General features: G+C 41.1%; 1 protein-coding gene across 27 annotated transcripts in view; it reads left to right on the top strand.

Moving 5' to 3' along the window:
• Positions 1-18,693, top strand: part of PCDH15 (protocadherin related 15) — a 633,377-nt gene that overhangs the window by 346,370 nt on the left and 268,314 nt on the right. For 17 of the 27 annotated variants that reach the window (XM_083614042.1, XM_083614038.1, XM_083614060.1 and 14 more), the window contains one exon: positions 18,339-18,353. The exons of the other annotated variants lie outside the window; for them this stretch is intronic. In XM_083614042.1, coding sequence (XP_083470168.1) covers positions 18,339-18,353 — 15 coding nt within the window. The remainder of the gene's footprint in view (positions 1-18,338; positions 18,354-18,693) is intronic. 27 annotated transcript variants of the gene reach the window in all.

The following is an 18,693-nucleotide window of genomic DNA, read 5'->3' as shown; positions in this document are numbered from 1 at the left end:
AGGCATCCCTTATTCCCTGGACCATTCCTGGCGAGTGGGAAGGTGGTGGGGGTGGGGTTGATGTCTGTCTCCATTGAACCCCAGGGAGCAGCCATATTTTCCCCCAGGTATGCCCTTGGAAAGAATGTTTTTTGTTCCAACGGGTATTCTTTTCCAAATGTCATGGTGCAACAGCTTAGCTTGTTTAAAGTTAAAGAAAGTGGGAGGGTGGGGAGGATAAGAAACACACTTGCCAGCTTAAACAATTGTAAGTACTCCAAGTGAAAGACCTGCAATTTTTGCCCCACCCCAAAGTCCCCAATATTCTCCCATCCCCAGAAGTACTGCAGAACTACCCACCCCATTTGTCATGGAGAGCAAACGTCATGTGAACTGGGCAGTAGGGAGATTTATATATGCATTGTTTTGCACATATGGCTCTCAAAAGTGGCTTCATGAAACAGACGCAGATACGATATCCCAGAGCAAACAAGTTGATAATAAAAAATGAGTGAATAATCCAAACGAAGAATCACAGAACAAACCATTTCAATAATAAATGGAATATTCAAGCCCTAACAATTCATTATATGAGAATAAACACTGTAACACATTAAATAAGATGTCACAATTCAGAGATGGGCTGCTGGCAGGTTGATCAACAGCCATTGCTTAGGATGCCTTGAACCTCCTTGGTGATTTGTTTTGTTCCACCTGGCCTTTTTGTGTCTGCTTTCTCTCCTGGATCCTGTCCTAGCTGTCTTCCTCTTCCCTATTTGCCCTCATTTGGTTTTTCACTGACCAACTATGCCACCCATGTTCCTCAGATAGAATGTTAGAATTCCTATCTTCCAACTATGACATTCTCTATCTATACTTCCTCTTTTGTGTTTGATTAGCCAGAAAGCCAGAAACAAACACCCCCATGATATGTTAGCAGAACTTGCTCAAGCAAAATAGCAGCTCCCCCCCTTTGTTTAAGTCTTAAGCATTTAAAAATAAATAAATAAAATGCTGGGCCCCTGGAGGTGTACAATTACTGCTCTGTGCCTCTATGCACACTGGTGCCATTAGCTTAACAGATAAAATTGTAGATTGAAGGAGCAGTTTAGTTCCGCAGCATCCCCAAGGCAAGCTCCCATATCTCACTGATTAGCTTCATTCAATTATGTTTTCTTAATTGTTCATGTGCTAAAGCTCATTAAATGGGGAAAAATATTGCTTACATGCAGGTTGTGCTCTTGATCGCAGGAAAAACAAAACAAAAGCCAAACCTATAGACTTAGGAACGCTGGAGGATTTTCATTCCTGCATTATTGATTGATTGCAAATTCCTCCACATACTGATATACACATTTCAGACTAGTATGAGGATTGGAAAATTGCTGTCCTCCAGATTCACAATTTTTTATGATGCTTGTAGCACAGCTCTCAGCAGTTTAAATGTATCAAAATACGCATTGAAAACATGAATTCGGGGGGTGGGGGAGGGACACACACATTTAAATATGTGTTAAAACATATTTTGGGTTTGTTTGTTTTGTAAGGCAGATGAATGTCAAAATGTTTGGACTATTAATGTTTGAATAATGTTTGGTCTATTCGTTTTGAACAGGTTATTTCATAATTCGTATGAAATACACAGGATTGAGATAGAGAAGTAGTCCCAAGCACAGCATGGGGAATGGCTTAAGACAGTGGTTTTCGGTGGCTCCCTTGACCAACCACATTCTTTATGCAGCTCCCCAGACAATTGTTAACCAGACAATTCCTTAGCAGTACAGCTCTGGTGCAGCTCTCTAATCTAGATGTGACCTCATTTCCTTAGCAGTACAAGCTTTACTTTCAGAGCCTCCCATAAAAATCATATAATTTGTAAGCTTTGGTAGTTCAATGAAGAATAATATGCAAACAAAATCTCCCATCTATCAACAAAACCCATTAAAGATAATAAAATAAACCATCTTTGACTGATTAATGTCCATTACTGGTGGTGGTGGTGGGAAATCAAGCTGTTAAGATACAAGGAATATATAGCTGTCTTGGTTACATTTGCTATATAAATCATTTGTCACATGATTCTGCTAGCTAAAGATTGCATGCAAATTTCATTTAATATTTAAGTGGAAGAAGTGTTAACCTCAGGGAGATAATGAGTTAAGGATCTTAGCAATTAAACAATATATTGTTGCATGCCACCCCAATCTCTGAGTAGTGTGAGGCTGCACGGGTTCCAGCTGCTTTCGGTTTCCTTGGGAGAGCGGAGACTGTGGTGTCTTTATGATACATGGTTCACCTACACGTTTATACAACCTGAGCCTATGATGGAGGGACTCACAGAATCAAAACTCCAGAATATTTTCTTTCTCCCGTAACCACAGCCTTGGATTCAAACATAAATCAAGCATGTCTTTCACTCTCTGGCTTCTGCCAGCAGCCTGCTTGTAGCCCAACTTGTGGGCCCCCTTCCTACCAGGAAGTACATTTTAGCTTCCAAAAGAACTCCCATTTTGTTGGTCTCAGGAGCTCAACAGGCAATCTCCTCGTCTGCTTGCACTTAATGAAAGATCTTGGGAGAATGTCAGAGCATGAGCAGGATGAGGCCAGGCCTGAGGAGCACCTGAGTCCAGTGCATGGCTGGGGGTCTTGTTGAAGCTATACAGGACCAGAGCTGGATTGTTTTAAACAATACTCTTTAAGCAAACCACACTCCTTTGGCCCCTTCATAGCATTATGAAGCCTTAAGGTAAGAGTCCCCTGAATTTCCCATCCCTCCCCCCCCCCTTTTGAGGGCAACTTCTTTTCATCCCTCCTTTCTCGTGAATGGTCATGTTGCAAAGGGGATAAAATATCAGCATGGCACTAGTGTGCACTGGTTCAATTGGGAGGGGGCGACTGTGCAAACCTTTGGCAGAATTATTTTGCATGTAGCCAGTTATATCTGTGGGTACATACTGATTTGTTTGTTTTGAGAGGTCAGTGTGCATTTTTCCGCTCCAGCCTGACAGCCTGACTGGTTTCCTAGCCAGTGTGACACATCTACTTGTTCCCCATTGTAAGATCTCATGCCATTCACACATTCTGTCCCATCCCAGTCAGTTGGATGCTGGGGCTGCATGTTTCTCTTGCACCAAAGAAGCCTTTCCAATATGCTCAGAGACATGTTTTACTAAGGAAATGAGGAATAATGAATCCCTGAGTGTATGAGTAATGTTTGCTGTTATTGCCTAAGCTTTCAATCTTCAGGTGGGTGATTTCCACCCCCCTTTGAATCCTCATGGAATGTAAGCTTCTCCACAAATGCATAATTTATATACATTTACCTTTATATACCTCCATATATTCCTCCATTATTCTTTGCGCCTATATTAAGGGTGGTCCTGCCCACCTGGCAGTTCGATAGCACATCAAAGTGCAAGTAAATAAATAGGTACCGCTCCGGCGGGAAGGTAAACGGTGTTTCCGTGCACTGCTCTGGTTCGCCAGAAGTGGCTTAGTCATGCTGGCCACATGACCCGGAAGCTGTACGCCGGCTCCCTCAGCCAATAAAGCAAGATGAGTGCCGCAACCCCAGAGTCGGTCACGACTGGACCTAATGGTCAGGGGTCCCTTTACCTTTATATTAAGGGTAAGAGTACATTCACATCATGCCAGTCACACATAAGTTAGTACAGTGGGGAGGAGTGGGGGCTTTGTGTTTCCAAAAATCGAAGAGAAGCAAATAAAGTAATAATGAACACCACCAATACACTGAAATAATATGAGGTACTTTTATATGAAAAGATGGCTCCTGATATACCACTGGCTTACTGTTCCAGGATAAGATAGCACCTGAGGTTCTTGCACTGCAACACGTACTGATGGATACAAAATTCATAAGCACCTTTACTCACGCCAGATGGGAATGTGTGCTGTATCTGATGGATTATCTCTGTGTCAGGTGTTCTGCATATTAACTAGCTAATGGAAGAAATTAAGAAGACGGGGCACCATAGCAATGCAGCATTTTGGCGAAAATGATAACTAATTAGCAAGATTTGCATGGTGAATGCACAAAAGTAGAGTTGCAAGTAATTGCTTTGTAAAGAAGGTCACGGTCCAAAATGCCCCATTGGCAAGCAAATAGTAAAGTTTGCTTTGTTTGTTTTGTAATAATGGCATTAGCTCATTTTATGTGTTTGCCTGAGCAAAGTTTTTAAAAGAAATTTTTTAAAACAGCTTTATAAATGTAGGTTCAGGTAATTATTGCCAATTGTCTTGCTCCACTCACACCTGAGTTCCCATTATGTTGTCCCACTCCTCGTTCTTTTGGAGCTGAACTTCTCCCCATGATGCTTTTCACTGTTCACTCAATGTGCGTTCTCCTCACCTTACTACCAAACTGCTCATCCAACACCCTGTGGTACCAGAAGAAAGCAAAATATGGGACAAACAGCCATAATTAGCACTATATGCTGTGCCACATTGCTGGAGACTGTGTGTGGATATTTCTTCCTGCCTCCCTTAGAGCTCATAGCTGCAATTCCTGTAAATCAGCAGATACAAATTTGTGATGTCTCTCCCACGCTTGTAGTACGTCTCTTTTTGAATGACCTCCCTTACTTATGAGGTGGTTGGGGTGTGTGGGTGTTTATGAACACTTATCCTGCCCTCATTTGCAGAGTTCAACCACTAATGTTATTGGATTGCATCACAGTTTCTTGTAAAGGGGGGGGGGGAGAGAACCACTATTTGTAATTAACTCAGGAAAATAATTGTCCAGAATGACTTGATTAAGAAAAAAGCCATTTGCTTGTGTGTGATGGACTAAAAAACCCTAAGTCTATGCCAGATACTAAAGCAAACACCCCAGAAAAGCTTCAGGGAAAAGAAGCTTTGCATGTTGACTCTGTAGGATTGTTTTTCGTGCCCCTTCCTTCCTCAGGCAAAGTGTGTGCTGAATGGTAGAGAGCACTGCAAATTTACTTGCAAATATGCTTAGAACACCGAAGAGACAGCAATCAATAGCAGATTTTGTTAAAGTAGAATTTGCCACCACAGTAGAGTGATGGGGTGGAGTGTTCATTAAATTCAGATTCAGTTTGTGGCCAAAAAATAATTCTGAACAGGTTGATTTGTAAAGGTTTTGTCAACTGATGAAGAAGCAATGTGGATTTATACTGACATTAAGTTGTTTTCAGTTAAACTTTTGTTTCTCATCTACTCATGGCTGAACATTAAAGATTCCTCCTAAAGACAAGGAATCTGCACCCCAGGTCCCAGAGGGCCAACAACAAATGCTTCACTGCCTGCATTCTTGTCTCTAGAAATGTCTAATACTGCTACTCCCAGTAATACTGAACCTATTAATCAGCAGGGAAGCTGTATCTATTCTTTTGAATCTTTCAGAATACAGTTTGGGGACATAATCATTGCAAGCTGCATATACCCCTCATTTAAGGGGCTTCAAAGGGCTGTATCCCTACCATCCTTTGGGGTCATCATCTTTGCAGCTGGATGAGCTACAGATTCTGGCTATTTTTGAAATTAAAACATCACTACTAGTATATGGTGGGTTTTCCTCTCAGTTTTTGCAAGACAAGGTAATTTTGTGGGAGTGTTCTCTCATGGTCATGTGAAATGTTATCAATACCGGACCATATTGTCAGTTGTGGTTTAATGTGAGACCTCTTTCTCCAGACTACTTTGCCACATAATATTGAGAGGGTAGAAATGTTATAAACATTGTCACCATTAATTGATTAATCGAATCGAGGCAGTGTACAATAAAAGCAGCAAAGCAGCACTCATGGCAGCTGGGAAAACCTGTCAGAACAAAAATGTCTTCGATTGCTTCCAGACACCACAGATCGTAGGCATCTGTAATAGGAATGTTATTCCACAAAACAATTGCAGTCACACTAAAAGCCCTACTCTGAGTTAACTGTGGAGCAGACTTCTGAGATCCTTGGAACTTGCAAGAGAAACATTTCCACAAACTGCAGCAATCTATTGACAGACAAGGCAGTCTCTCCAGTAACCTAGTACTGTACTGAGCTATATCAAGCCTTATATCAACACCTTGAACTTGGCCTGGTAGCATATTGGCAGCCAGTGCAAATCTCAGATGAAGGGTGTTAACATGCTGGAGGAAATTTGCCCCCATAAGCAGCCTAGCCACCACATTCTGCACCAGCTGCATCCTCACATAGAACGCATTGCAGTTATCCAACCAATGCACAGACAAGTGTGGTCAGGCTATCCAGATCCAGGAATGGCTGTAATTGTCTTGCTGACCAAAGTTGAATCACTGCTTCCTTAAGGCTGCAGTCCTGCATACAGTTGGTATAGAACTCAGTGAGGCTTTCTTCTGCATTGATGTGCATATAATCTTTTGATGTGCATAGAATTTCACTGTGGGTTATAACCAGTAAGATAATGTTTATAAGAGAAATGAAGTAGTTGTTTATTATAAGAAGCATTTACTATTAACCTCTTGTGTCTTAAAAATTACAGTACTTGTGGATCCCTAATGAGAATACTTAATTTCACTTACTTTAAGGGCATCTGTCATTTAAAAATGAGCCCCTTTTCCAAATTATACTTAATTTAATTGATGAATACAGTAGCTCTTAGTTTATGAGGCTATTCTCACATTAAATTTTAGAATGCCTGTCAAGGTAACATGATGGCATATACCAATAAAACTTCCATGAATAAATTACTTGAAAAAATAAGCATTTTATTTCCTTTACATTTAATGTGGAAGGTATGCCCTTTGGGCTGTGTTCAGTAATTACAGCTACACAGATTTTCAAACGACATTTTAGTATTATACAGTGTTTATAATAGTAAACAAGCGACAGCGTTTCCTCTTGAAATGAGCCATAATTTCAAGGTTTCTTTAACCCCATTGCTGTGAATGGCAGCTATTCACTTATGTTGGAGGAAACATAAAGATGGTGTTCAATATTTCTGTTGGGGAAGGGGATAATCCTGCCCCTGGCACCCAAAATACCTTGTGTGTGAGCTTTGCTTCTTGACAACATCCAGTTGCAGATAAGAATCCCTTGCCATTTGTAGAGCCTTGTCCCTCTATCAACAGAGCCATATCCTGCGTTCTGCTTCCTGGTTATGTTGGAATCCAACACAGATGTAGGACATTTCAGATGATCCATCGTGTGTGTTGAAAGTGAATGGGGCTGTGTGGGCTGGCACTGCTGTGAGCCATAGCTGTCAACTTACAGATTTGATAATAAGGGACCAGCAGCCTTGAAAATAAGGGACCAGCAGCCAAAATAAGGGACCTGCAGCCTCACCTGTTCCAGGCACTCCAGTCTTCCTGTCCTCCTGCAGTCTGGTCAAACTCATGCTGGGTAGCTTCGAGAACACTGTCCAACCAACTTTGTAACCAGAGGTTCAACTGAATAGAATCTGAATCACATGCATCACAAGGCCTATGCAGCCCCAACTTAAGATGGCTCCCCGGCCTGGCTTTGCACTGCAAAGTTACAGCAGCACGTGCAACAAAATGGCGTCCAGCATTCAAAAACCCCCTCAGCTTGCATTAACTAGCCACACACAAGGCATGCAAGCTCCACCCCCCAGTCGTTCTTAGACTTCTTATTGGGTGAGCAACACAGCCAAGCAACACAGTTGGAGCCTCCCTCCTCTCTGGCCGGCAGGGAGGGAGGGAGAGGAGCTGCTTCCTTTGAAATTTAAGGGACATCATTTAAGGGACATTTAAGGGACATCCATCAATAAGGAACAGCAGTGGGACATGGCGCTGGAATAAGGGACTGTCCCTTCAAATAAGGGACACTTGACAGCTATGCTGTGAGCATGTCCAGCAGCCACAACCCCAGCATCTGCATGCTTGGATGTCACACAGAGCTCCTTCAAATGAGGATGGGCCCCAGTCGAATCAAGGTTTCCCTTCCACTGTGAGTAGCTCTGCTTGCATACATAGCTACACATGTGAATCTTCTTCACCTACTGGCTGAACACGTGGATATCCATTAGAATGACTAGTATGTTCCCTGACACCCCCTTAGATGTTCTTTTAATGCATAGGGGCATTTGATGCCCCATTCCTGGAGATATATAAAAAAAATAGATATATGTTGTTTTTTACCAGTTAAATGAAAAAGAGATATTCAATCACAATGACTACTTTTAGGAGGTGATTTACTGGCCTCTCCCCTTCGTACTTAGCTTGTTCAAACCACTTAAGGAGAATTATAATTCTTTACAACAAAACTGTTTTGCTTGAGAGTGAGAAAATGCTTCATTCAGATGATTCTCAAGGAATGAGCTTCCATTTGCTAATGGTTACTGAAAGAAGAGGTCACACACTTCACATTTGTTTCCTTTATTTGTTTTTCTAGAACACAGCAAGCCGAGGGTTTAGCCTTTGCTTTGTTAAGAAAGAAAAGCAACATTGTCGTCAGAGTCAACAATTAGCATTTGGCCAACTTTTCGCAAGAACCTTTTATTCCGTGCCATCTCCCCTTCTGAATCTTTGAGCTACAGTTTTCCAAATGCTGCTTAATTAGCCGCCTAATTTACAGTCTGAACCATAGCCCAGAAACCAAGTGTAGTTTACAAGTATACTGTAAGGGTGCTCGATGAATACAGTTTAAAGTTCACTGTCATTCCTTCCAGGGACTTTACAATTGAATCTCTCTGCAGGAAGAGCTGGAAATAGACTGAAAGCCCCTCTTATGCTATTTTCAATACAGATGAATTATACTACAATTTAGCTAATGTAAAGAGCTATGGCAAGCTTATCCTAATTTGCACAGCTGTAGTTCTGAATTCACTTACACAGGAAACGAAACAGGGCAATTTCCCCTTAACACTGGGTTGCTTAGATACTCAAATGACTTAGATGTATGGCTCTTTGCAGCTCTTTATTAGGAACTTGTACTGCAGCTTGTCAGGTTTTTAAAAAAGTGTTTTAAAGGGGAGTGGGGTGAAATGTTTAACCTAGTTTTATTTCAGACAATTTGGAATTATGTTCTGCCCTTGAGGTTATATAATCCGTTGTAAAGCCATTTATTTGCTTTTTAAAAAAAATAAAGAAGAAAATTTATGGAATTTTTTTCCTTTCTTTTTCTATTTCCAACAAGCAAAGACATTTGAATTTTTTAATTATTATTATTTATTTAATTAATTAATTTGTATAGCGCCCTTAACCTATAGATCTCAGTGCAGCTAATAGCATAAAAATACAAGATAATGCCCCGATATGCCCCACGGAGGACCTTAAGGTCCATAAATAGCAACACCCTAGAGGTCCCGGGCCCTAAGGAAGTCAGATTAGCTTGAGCCAGAGTCAGGGCCTTTTCAACACTGGCTCCGGCCTGGTGGAACTCTCTGTCTCATAAGACCAGGGCCCTGCAGGATCTGATTTCTTTCCGCAGGGCCTATAAGACAAAGTTGTTCCACCTGGCCTTTGGCTTGGAATCAATTTGATTCCCTCCCCCTCTTTCTTTTTTCCTTTCTCCTTCTGTGTTGGAACTCCTATTTGGGGACTTCCCTGGCTTTTTTCTGGCCCATGTAGGACCAGTCTGGATAGTTAGCCTTGATTAGACTTGATGTTTTCATCCCCCCCCCCCAGTTTTTCATTGAGTTTCCACTGAAATGAGGCTGTATTTTAATGTTTTAATGTTTTATTTTAATCTTGTTTTTTAAGCTGTATTTCAATCAATTGTTTTTATATTTGGTGTTAGCTGCCCTGAGCCCAGTCTTGGCTGGGGAGGGCGGGGTACAAATTATTATTATTATTATTATTATTATTATTATTACTACTACTACTACTACTACTACTAAAAAAAACACATAAAAACAATAATATGACATTGGCATGTGATTATTGTGCAATTGGTTCAATGGGGGAGCAAATTCATAATAACTGACATTTAAGTCTCTTCCAGTGTAAACCCAGTGCAAGGTTTTTTAGTTTCACATGAGATACTTGCATAGTTTTCTGTTCCCAAACAATATTTTTCCTTGTTAACATGGAGGCAAAACATATCAGCCACAAGATGATACACTTTCTATTAGTGCTAAATATTGTGTGATACTGCACACTTGAAACAGAGCAATAGAACCCAAAACTCAGAAGAGCTCACCATAGAGACATTTCTCTTCCTTCCAGTTATGAAGGAGAAAGATCATGTTACTCTAACTGGGTAGAGCTTGGCCCTATGAGATCTGTAGTACATCATTTGGAATGAAACACTCCATGCTTGCAGAACGCCTCTGGCCTCCTTACCTTATTTCTGGCTTCACTGCAGTGGCTATAGTTCCATCTGCCAGCTATAAGAGCAAACATCAGTCATTGCCAAGGGTAGAATTGATTCAAGTATAGTCTCTCTTCCTAGCCTTCCTTGGAGTTGTGTTGCTAAGAGCCAGTAGGCTAAAATGTTTTTGGAATGCTTGTTTATTGACACATGATTTCCAGTTTGATTAATGCTGGGGAAAATGGCATGAGATCACGATGCCACAGAGAACTGTAGCCCAGGTTTTCATTTTTAAGAATGATGTTCATTGTGTGTCTGTTATATAAGACAATCGATCACAAGGGATAATTAGGACAATAAAATGTGGGTGTGGGTGTGTTTAAAAATGCAACATATGTCTAACATTTTATTCATTGTCCGCAATTTAAATTGCAGGAATACCTTAAAAGGAAGTGAAATGTTTCCCCTCCCGCTCCAAAAATGCAAGAGAATACTTCCTTTTTGTATTGTACATAGGGTCATTTCCTTTATTACTTCTACAGCATATGGCAAAATGTTTTGCTTTATCTGCATTGTCACCCTGTGGCTATAAAATCTAGAATCACAATGGATTTGGCATATTTTACTTATCAGTAAACTGGAAAAATAAACTGTGTGTCCTGTCATACACATCAAGGAAAATGAGTATTGCTTTAACTGGTGTGTGTGTGTGTGTGTGTGTGTGTGTGTGTGTGTGTGTACACCTGTCTGTCTGTTTACATTAGACTCTACTCCAACATTCCCCAACCTGGTGACCTTCAGATGTTTTAAACTACAGCTGCCTTCTTCCCTGTTCCATTGGCCACGCTGCCTGGAACTGATAGGCGTTGTAGTCCAACAACATCTGGAGGGCACCAGCTTGGGGAAAGGTGGTCTGTTTGGATATTGGGTGTTCTCTGCTAGTTTCTGTCTTCCCAGGCTCATGTGTTTTTAATTCGCTGAAATTTCAAATGATGTTGTGATGTTGTCTTCACACTTGCATTCACTTGCATTCTAGAACATTTAATTTAAAATGTTAACAGCAACTGAAAATATAGTCATGGGTTATTTCATTTAATTAATACATTTTTTTTCAAAGAGTGAAAATTTTTGAATGTTGATGACAGGCACACATTTCAGTGTTGCTGATTATGTCAACAAGTTCAAATGCTTTTTGTTTGTTTGTTTATATTATCCCCTAACTTATAGTTTCCTATGTGCTTTTTGTGAGCATGTCATTGCACCTTGTTTTAAGGATCATTCATTCTTCATAAAGCACAACTGACCATTGTGGGGCTGTGGCTAATGTAAAAAGATAATTATTTCACAGAATAAGGAAGCAATCCTGTGCACAAGACCTTTAAAATAGTGTTCTCTGCTGAGTTGCCAGGTCCCAGGACTGAGCTCTAGGGGCTTAGGATCCAGCCTAAGTCGCCCCCCTGGTCCTGCCCCCAGAATGCCCTTCAGCTGAACCAGGTTGAGCAAGTTACACCAGTGTATCTTTGGCTGAGCTGGCGTTGTGGAATTAACACTGGCTGACTGAGTTATCTGTTGCATCCTAAACTATGCATCCCAGTGCCATAAGACTGCAATCTAAGAAAGTGCAGAGTGAAGGACAGGTCTGGCATAACTTCTAATGTTAGAGAATTCTTGATCCATCTGAGGCATCAGAATGCCATGAGCTGGCAGGACACCAAGGAAGGGGAAGGGGATTCCAGCAAGGGATGTAGCCATGATTGGTACACACTGGGGCAAGCTGAAGATGGTGAAGGGGAGGTTGGGGACATAGGATGCACTCAATGGACATGAGAGGATGTTGAAGGGGCAGCCAAAAGTACATGGGAGCCAGGGGAAGTGGACACATCACCAGAAATTGAAGTGCCCCCTTCTCTGGAACACAACAGGCTCTGTGGTGTTGTGAACAGTGGGAAGTGCACTTTAAGAGACTGAGACAGGCAGGAGAACACAGTCCAGCTTACTAGTTGATCAGGTGAAGATAATGGGACTCATTAGGTCCAGGAGGAGTTTTGTTTTCACTCAGCTTGATTGAGCTCAGGGCAGGTGATGGCCATATGCTTCATTAAGGGTCCTGGAACCTGACAACTCAGCAGAGCAACAGCCACACAACACAGCTTAAGCAAGCTTTGGTGTGTTAAATAAGATTGGGAGGGGAAAAGAGAGAAGTAAGGCAGAGTCTCTTTGTCTGCTCGACTGCCTATCAAAAGGCAGAGGTAAGCAAACTGGCTATACTTCAATTCTTTTATACAAGGGGAGGCCATTATGTTCCATCAGCCACTAGGGTATTTAATACAACATCTGTCTCTCAGCACCTCTACACCTCAAACGTCTTGTTCAATGGCTCATTCCCCATGTTTGATGGGTTCCAGGCAAAGTTTCTCTGGTCCCTTTTACAGGTTTCAAACTGTGTTCCAAACGCAATTCTATTTTTAGAGACAGGTGAATGCCCTCTCTCAACAAAAGCATGGCGGGCTGCCCTGAAATACTGGTTTAAGATCTCAGTCTTTGGCCTAGGGAAGGGGGTACATCCACACCTAAACAACGAGGAGTTTATCAGTTCATGGATGAACTTTGTCTGCCCAACCTTCACCGTTGGTGGGTCACGGCTTGACTGTTTGGGGAATGCCACCGGACTGTTTCGGGAATGCAATATTGGGACTGACCCTAGGACTCCAACTCTGGATCTTTGTCAGAGATGGGAACCTGGCTTTACAGTTTGACTTTGAACCTTTCTCATTGCATTCGACATGAACCTGTATTTGATAATAGGATTGCCTGACTCTTCTCTAACGTTGCCTTTGAGACTGTGGTCAGTACAACTTTTAGCTTAGTGCACATGGCAAGTGGCAAGCAGCATAGTCTATCAAGATTTACCTCAGAGTATGCCAGGCTTCAGGACACAGAGGTTCATTATGCTAATCCGCTAAACCACTGTCTTTAGTGCAAAAAGGTAAATAAAAAAAAATATGAACTTTTTGTGCTTAAGATGGCTTTTCAGAATTGGTGTTGATTTTAAAGTATCCAAGATGGATACTTTGGCACTTCATGCCAAATCAGGAGGCACAAAAAAAATAATTGGAGGTATCGCTGAATTTCCTTCCTAGGGCCACCCCTACAGTAGAAGCTAGAGTAACATGTTGGCATTTGCTGGGCTGCAGTATTGAGAAGTGGCTGCTGATTAGATAGCTGCAGCATAATTTTTGCTTTCTGAGTCCCATCTTGTGAAGATGGAGATCCCCCCCCCGGGGGGGGGAGGCAGAGGATCAAGCTACAAACAAGATCAGACTGTATTGAAGGAAAACGCAACTGGCACAAATGAATTGAGGGAGGATTGGCATTTGGAAATAATAGAGAAAAATTAATGTTTGGAAGAACTTGTTTTTGAGAGGATGGGAACATATTTTGTTCTACTGAGTCTGACTATTTCAATATTGTTATGCTAGAATGGTAGAATCACAGAGTTGGAGTGGACCCCATGAATCATCTAGTTCACTTTCCTTCAATGCAGGAATGGGCACCCATATGGGGATGAAACCAGTGACCCTGGTATTATCAGTGCCACGTTGTAACCAACTCAGTGTGTGTCTGTGTGTTCATTTTATAAGAGGTCACTTTCACATAAATATACATGAGTGTTAAACTAGGATTTGGCAGGCACATTTACGGTAAATATTTTACACCTCTGATGAAATATATTTGAGGATGTGTTTGAGCATAATCACAATCTTTCTTGGGTCAAGTAATTGGCAGTATGCCAATTACTTTAATTGTGCTACTTCTTTGACACTTAAAATTGACGCTTTCTGTTGAGCCACAGTTCACTTTTTATTAACAACATAAAAATGGAAACAATGAGGAACAGTAAGAAAATGTATACATTCCCAAGTGTAGAGTTGTTTGTTACGGCATGCATAATTACTGAAAATCCAGTTGAATGAGTTGAAGTCCCCTACAGACCATTCGTGCACAACATGAGGAAGGTTGGCGGGGCGTGTTCCCTGTCCCCCTCTATTAATAGAGCATTTGCATGTTCTGGCAAACATCTGAACACACATATATACTGTTCTAGGAATGTGTCTCTTTTTAAAACTATACAATACGGTGCCTCTTGTCACTTTCAATAAGATCTCCTAGGAGAATGGAATGGAAATAATGGTAACAAATGGTGGGGGTGGGGAGAGATAGTTTTCATTCACTTCTCCCATTCATTTATCTATTTTCATTTGTTTCTCGTATAAATTAATTAGAAACTAACAGAACTGCCTTTGCTTAAATTTTCTTTAGTTTCAGAAATGCAGTAGGCATGCCTTGGAGATTACAATGAAATAAATATAGTAAGCAGAAGGAGACATCTAGGGCACGTCCAACGTCAGTCCTCAGAAACCTCAAGTTGTTATCAAGGCCCACTGGTGCTGATGCCAGTTGTGGATTTGGCCCATACGTATATCCCACCTCATTTTTTTTATTATTACTTTCTGTAGGGCCACCACTTTAAGTACCCCTCCCCAATGCTCTGCAAGAAGGCTGCACCAGAGCATTATTGCAGGAAATTTACATGATTGGTGGCTACAGCTGCCTACTGCAGACTGTGGTTCTTCTACCACTACCAGTCTGGCCCCTGTGACTGCACAGTCTTTCCTATTATCATTCACTTGTAGGGTTGTGGTTTTTGCTTTTGTTTGTTTGGTTTTTTTGCATCATGATCCTTCGTTCTAGAAAATTTAACATCAACATGTTGTGAGGAAGATCTAGGCTGGTGTCACTGAACAGGTATTGGGTTTAGATATGGAAGCCTCAGGTTGTCATTCTTACTTGGTCACACAGTTAGATAGGCATGGTCACATTACTCTTTCTCAGATGGTGGAAGTGAAGTTAAAACATGCACTTCACTTTGAGGCCCTTGGTGATGGGATAGAAAATTTTTAAAATAGCATTTATTCGTCTTTGTTTTTATTTCTTAAACAGGAAATGAAATTATAGAGTGGGAAGAAAATATGCATCTTTTTTCACATAGAGGCATCACAAGACTAAGGTGGTAGCTGTGCTTTCAAAATGTGTGTGGGTTTTTTTATTATTATTCCTGACACTCTTTTCAGCACAAGCAGAGAAAGCGTGCGTGAGAAAGAGATACTATATTAGTATATATGTCCAGTGTTCACTGACTTGAAAAAATCTAATTTTTAAAAAGCCCAGTTCTTGAACATGGAGTGCATCTTGTTGAACTAAAGGATGTAGCAACAAATATATATCAAAAACTGCTTTGTAAATAGATATCCTTGAATTCTCCAAGGTATGAAAATAAAAGCTGTGATATGCAAGCGGCATAAGTGCAAGGCATGAGCTGAATTGTCTCAGTATTTTAAGCAGCATCACAGATATAAAGATAGAAATGCTTCTTGAGGATTGCTACTGTTCATGTATGATGTGCATTTTAATTAAGAAGATGCATGTCATCTGCAATTTGTCATCTATATTGATTTTTTTTTTCTGCCTGGCAATATTTGCAAGGTGATGTAAATTCAGTATTCTCTCATCATTGTTTTGTGACTCCCTTCTTACACTCCTTTTACCGCCTTCTTGTCCAAGGTTTCCAGCTTGAGCAAAGAATCTCATTAGTAACAAAGATTTAATGCCGGAAATAGTTAAAATCTAATGTTTGTGCAGAATCCTTCTGTGTGTTGGTCTCAATGTAAACATGCCCCTAGTGACATGTACCGTATTTTTCGCACCATAGGACGCACTTTTTCCCTCCTAAAAAGCAAGGGGAAATGTGTGTGCGTCCTATCGAGCGAATGCAGGGGGGGAGGCAGGCGGGAAAAGCCCGCAAGCTCTGTGCGCTCTTGCGGGCTTTTCCACAGGAGGGAGAAGGGACTGACTGGCCAGGAGAAGCCACAATCTCTTTAAAGGGGTTGCGCGGCTTCTGCAGGCTTTTGCGAGAGGTGAGGGAATTCCCCCACCTCCCAGGAAAGCCAGGAGAAGCTGTGCAGCCCTTTTAAAGAGCGCACGACTTCTGCCAGTTTTGCGGGAGGTGGGGGAATTCCCCCACCTCCCAGAAAAGCCAGGAGAAGCCGCGATCTCTTTAAAGGGGTTGCGCGGCTTCTGCGGGCTTCTGCGAGAGGTGAGGGAATTCCCCCACCTCCCAGGAAATCCAGGAGAAGCCGTGCAGCCCCTTTAAAGATCGCAGGGCTTCTGCGGGCTTCTGCGGGAGGTGGGGGAATTCCCCCACCTCCCGCAAAAGCAGGAAGAAGGTCTGGGAGAATTGCACAGGCTGCCTGCAGCCTGTCCGCTGCTCCCAGAGCTGGGGGGGGGAATCATATTTTTTTCCTTGATTTCCCCCTCTGAAAACTAGGTGCGCCCTATGGTCAGGTGCGCCCTATGGTGCGAAAAATACGGCAATTGTAAAAGAGAACTATAGTTTAACTTGGATATCTGGGATTTGTAATATTAGCAGGCAGGGACATCTATTTTTATTTGGTGTCACTTTTGCATAAATTCATAAGTCCATTCATTCCCATTTCCACGTCATTCTGCAGTAACTGATGAAGACCTGCAATCCTGATTATATTTTTTCACCAAAATAAACATTTCTGTATGCATTTGAAACTAAAATATGTACATTTTGGTTTGATTTGCTTGTCTTCTTAAGCCGATTACTGTATATTCAAAGGTGTGTGAAAATCAAAGAATGTTATATTAACCTTGGAAGGGCAAATCGGGTTGGTTGCTTTATAACATGGACTGACTGAAGGAAATCCTCAGAGGTCCCTAATACTCAATCTATGATGGAAAATTTGAATAGAAGTGAATTTTACTTCTGCAAACTATGTAGTTAGAAAAATGGGTTTGGTGTGTAAGGAAATTAGCAGACATATTCATGGAATAGGGCTTTTCTGTTTCCTTCTTCCTGTGACTTTGAAGAGTCTGCTAGTCCTGCCTTTCACTAAGCTAATCTTGTCCAACCTGTTGCCCTCTGGATGCTTCTGACTACAACTCCCTTGGGCTCAAGCCAGTATGGTCAAAGCTGGCTGTGTTTGATGGGATTTGTTGTTTAAACAGCTGATGGGCACCAGGTTGGGATGGGTTGCACTGACTGGGTCAATAGGGATTTGACCAAGCAGTGTCAAGATGGACTGACTTCCTCCTGTCACTTGTAGTATGATTTTATCCTTTCGTCAAATGGAAATTAAAAGGGCATTTCCATTTTGTCAGTTTCAAAATAATGTAGAGTTCAGATATTAAAGTCTGGATAAACCTTAACAGATGATGTGAAGTTTCATATTCTTCATTAACTTGGTTAATGCTTGCATAGTTTTAATTCTGTTAATGCTTAATTGTTTTTTAATGATTCCCCCTATCTTTATAGCTGTTCTTATTTTATCTGTAAGCTGTGCTGAACCCCGTCAGGGAAAAATGTGGGGTATAAATTTACAATAACTATATATCTTCACTTTCTTACAATTCTATGATTCTTTAAAGTTGTAAGGGTCCCTGGGGGTCATCTACTCCAGTCCCTTACAATGCAGGAATCTCAGCTGAATCATACAGATCATGAGATGGTCACCCATCCCCTCTCTTTAAAAGAACAAATTAGATTTTCCTTCTGCTGCCCATTGCTCTGAAAACATCCAACACTTTTACTTGTTCTTTTATGAATATCAGGTTACCTCTTGCCCTCTTCAGTGTAGAGGTTTGCAGATTCTCTCACACAGAGCCTCGAGCTCAGCAAATACTATTCACTTCAGTTGGGAGGGAAACTCTACCACAGTTGCCTGTCCACAGAGTTGAATGGAGAAGGCTTTGCATGAATGCAAGAAGCTGCTGAATCAGAATGAATGATTATTTCATCTATTGTAGGCTGTGGATGGTTTCTGTATGAAATATTACACACTGCAATTACCGTGTTTGTTAAGATTGTCCTGGGCTCTTAACAGCAACTTCTCTGCTACACTGCGGTGAATAATATACATATATTTCCTCAAACCTCTTGTACTGATTTATGTGTCTTTAAAACTTTCTCTACAAACCACAGCAAAATCTTACTTATTTTCTTTCATTATTCTGCTCTGCTTCCACTGATGACTCTTAACTTCCTTCCAGACTGGCAATATGAGGGTAAGATGGCAAACAGTAACTTCCTGAAAATTGCTTGTCTGTTTTTACTCTGTTTAGAACTTTATTGAAATTCTGTTCAGTCACTCTAATTAGAGACTTGTGTTGCAATTAAATTTCAATTATGTTTGTTTCTGTTGTGAATCTTTAATTATAATTTATTCCTTTTAATCATTCTTTTGTGTTATTCTTTTGGGTTAAATTACCATCACATTATCACTGTCCTGATTTCTGTTTAGCACAAGGACTTCTGTTTAGCACAACACACAATTTTAAAAGTAGCAAGTGAAAGGTACTGTTTTGTGATGTGACAAAGACTTGGTGTTTGTGTACATGACATAAT

Source organism: Podarcis filfolensis (genome assembly GCF_964270895.1).
Source record: "Podarcis filfolensis genome assembly, chromosome: 5".
Classification (NCBI taxonomy): Eukaryota; Metazoa; Chordata; class Lepidosauria; order Squamata; family Lacertidae; genus Podarcis; species Podarcis filfolensis.
The sequence above is the reverse complement of the archived record's forward strand: the minus strand, read 5'-3'. Positions and strand labels throughout refer to the sequence as shown.